The sequence below is a fragment of the Haplochromis burtoni genome, unplaced genomic scaffold (genome assembly GCF_018398535.1).
Source record: "Haplochromis burtoni strain Fernald_Lab_line unplaced genomic scaffold, NCSU_Asbu1 Contig_328, whole genome shotgun sequence".
NCBI lineage: Eukaryota > Metazoa > Chordata > Actinopteri > Cichliformes > Cichlidae > Haplochromis > Haplochromis burtoni.
In genome coordinates, this window is record NW_024582689.1 from 683,037 (window position 1) to 685,959 (window position 2,923).

Here is a 2,923-nt window from a genome sequence, read left to right on the forward strand (position 1 = left end):
TAGTTATTTCATGTGTGTGTGGATAGATTTATTTTTTTTTTTTTTTTTTTTTTTTTTTTTTTTTTTAATTTAAATTACACGCATTAAATGTTGAATTGTGCTATTCATAGGCACGGGAGACAACACACCATAATGCCATCCAATGTCAACTATCGAGCCAACATTTGGGCCCTGAGAGAAGAAGGCTGTACACATCTGCTGGTTACCACTGCCTGTGGCTCTCTCCGGGAGGAGATCCAGCCAGGAGATATTGTCATCATAGATCAGTTCATTGACAGGTTAGTTCTGCGAGTCCATTAGTAGGTTAAGATTCAGACATACGTTTTCTGACACATCATGAAACTAGGTTATCTTTCAGGAAAAGTAGAGCATTAAGTGTAGGCGGTGTCCCGTTTTTGTAGGTGGAGTAAAAACCTGGTGATAATTCCTATGAACACTTCCTATATAGAGTGTGGAGCTGATCAACAGTTCAGTACAGGGATGGCAAAAAAAGAATAGGGAAAATAGTTTTGATATTTTTTTATTTTTTTTCTTAGATAAACAAAGACCTCTACTATTCAAATATGAAAAAGGAGCTCTGCACCACACTCAGGACTTTCAATCAAACATGTAGATTAAACTCTTAACCCAACACTTGCATTCTTGCATGGCTAGGTGTATCTACTAAAACTCTCAGATGAGTTTGAATCCTCGTGACCTCAAGCTCCAGGTCAGATGTGAAGTTTCTGAAAATCTTGTGAATGCGATAACAAAAGGAAGTCTAAAAGATTAATATGGTGTGACAGCGCATTCATAGTTTCTGTGTACTGATTGAACTAAACTAGCAGAACAGATTTGTCTTTTGAGTATATAGACAGACCAGTTTTTGCTAAATGTTTATTTTTGTTCCTATATCTAGACTGACTCTGTCAGAAGTCATTATTAGTGGTTATCCTGTGAGTCTGTTGTGCATCCTCCCACAATATCGCAGGGATTACTGCTACTGGTAATCCCTGTGATTAGGTTTTCTAATTATTAAATTAACTTCATGCTTGCAGAATTCTGTTGCGGAATACCATGTTTACATTGTATTCACATTAACACATTGGCCAGGTTACTGGATAAGCCTAGTTAAATGTTAGTCTAGTCTGCCACAAGTCTTACAATCGTCTTCATTATAACGTTCACATTAGAGCAGGGGTGTCAAACTCAAATACACAGTGGGCCAAAATTCAAAATGGAACAAGGTCGCGGGCTAACGTTAATATTTATTGAAAAAAAAATCTTCCTCCAGATATAAGAATGAATCTTTTCTTATAGACTCAAACAAGTTTAGCTGAAAAACTGAATATGGAACAAGCAAAGCTTAATACTAAACAATATATATATTAGCTGTATAATACCAGTAGGCCAGCTCTAATAGTAATTTGGTATGGCTTCGTGGGCCAAATGTAATGAGGCTGCGGGCCAAATTTGGCCTGTGGGCCAGAGTTTGACACCGATGCATTAGAGCACGGTGAGAGTGGTGTTTGAATTTGTTTTTCTTCAATTTAGAGCTTGCAGTTAGGAGGGAGAGATAAGTGGTGTGGGATGTTTTTTTTTTTTTTTTTTTTTTTTTTTTTTAAAAGCAATTGGACCACTTTGTTTGTTTGTTTTTTTTGTTTTTTTTTATTAAAGTAGACCATTTCAAATTTGATTTATTTGCACACATAAATAGGCATCATGGTGGTAATTGGCCTAACCCTAAAAACATCAGATCCTTTACATTGAAGGTTAAAGTCTGGTTAAAGGGAAATCAGATGTAGTCATTTGAACTAATGATTTTAATTTTATTTTAAATTATTGTCTATTAATTGTATTTATGATGTAATTTGGTTTTATGAAAATGTATGTTTTATTGTTAAATGTACCTATTTTGATTGTAAGCCCAACAAGGGATGATTGTTGAAAATTAGCAATAGCTATAAACCTATGGGCGTTAGTTCAAGTACAAAACTGATGTATGTTAAACTGCACTGTCCCTTTTTAAATAACAAAATAAACAAACACATTTGAAGTCCTATTCCAAACAAACAAGCTCTTGAATAATCAGGTAGTACTGTTTTACCCCAGCAGAGCGCTTTGCTCTCAGACTGCAGGTTTACTTGTGGTTCCAAGAGTTTCTAAAAGTAGAATGGGAGGCAGAGCTTCAAATCAAAACCAAATCAAAATTTATTTCTATAGCACATAATAATACAACAAAGTTGACCAAAGTGCTTCACAGTCGGTCAGAGCAATAGCATAAGACAGAATAAAAAGAAACAGTTAAAAGGAGGGCAGGAAACAACATGGATTAAAAAACAAAAACATAACTAGCCATGAAATAACATACTAGTTTGAATCAAAAGCCAGACTAAAATAAGTTTTAAGACGCAATCTAAAAGACTGGATGGACTCAGAGGAACGAATATAAGGAGGGAGGTTATTCCAGAGTCTGGGAGCTACGACAGCAAAGGCCCGATCACATCTGGACTTAAGACGAGACCTCGGTTGCGTCAGGAGCATTTAATTGGAAGATCCAAGTGCCTTATTAGGGATATACAAATGGAGGCATTCGCATAGATAACTGGAAGCCAAATTGTTTAAAATTTTAAAGGTAAGCAAGAGAATTTTGAAATTGATACAATATTCTACAGGGAGTCAATGTATGTTGGCTAAAACTGGTGTGATGTGGGCATAATTTCTAGTACCAGTTAGAGGCGCAGCTGCGTTTTAAACTAACTGGAGCCGGTGAATAGAGGAAGATGGGAGGCCCGAGTAGAGGGAATTACAGTAGTCTAACTTGAAAGTGATAAGAGCGTGAATAAACTTTTCAAGGTCCTACGAAGGGAGGTATGGCTTTGTCTTAAATATCTGACGCAGCTGGTAGAAACGGTGGGTTTTTTTTTTTTTTTTTTTTTTTTTT

General features: G+C 36.0%; 1 protein-coding gene across 1 annotated transcript in view; it reads left to right on the top strand.

The window, feature by feature from the left end:
• The window catches only part of LOC102313215 (S-methyl-5'-thioadenosine phosphorylase), a gene marked incomplete at its 3' end in the record, with an annotated part of 4,041 nt that extends 3,763 nt beyond the window's left edge, over nt 1-278 (top strand). The window contains 1 exon segment of the mRNA XM_005942051.3: nt 111-278. Within this exon segment, the coding sequence (XP_005942113.2) occupies nt 111-278 (168 nt within the window).
• Between the last annotated feature and the right edge of the window lie 2,645 nt (nt 279-2,923).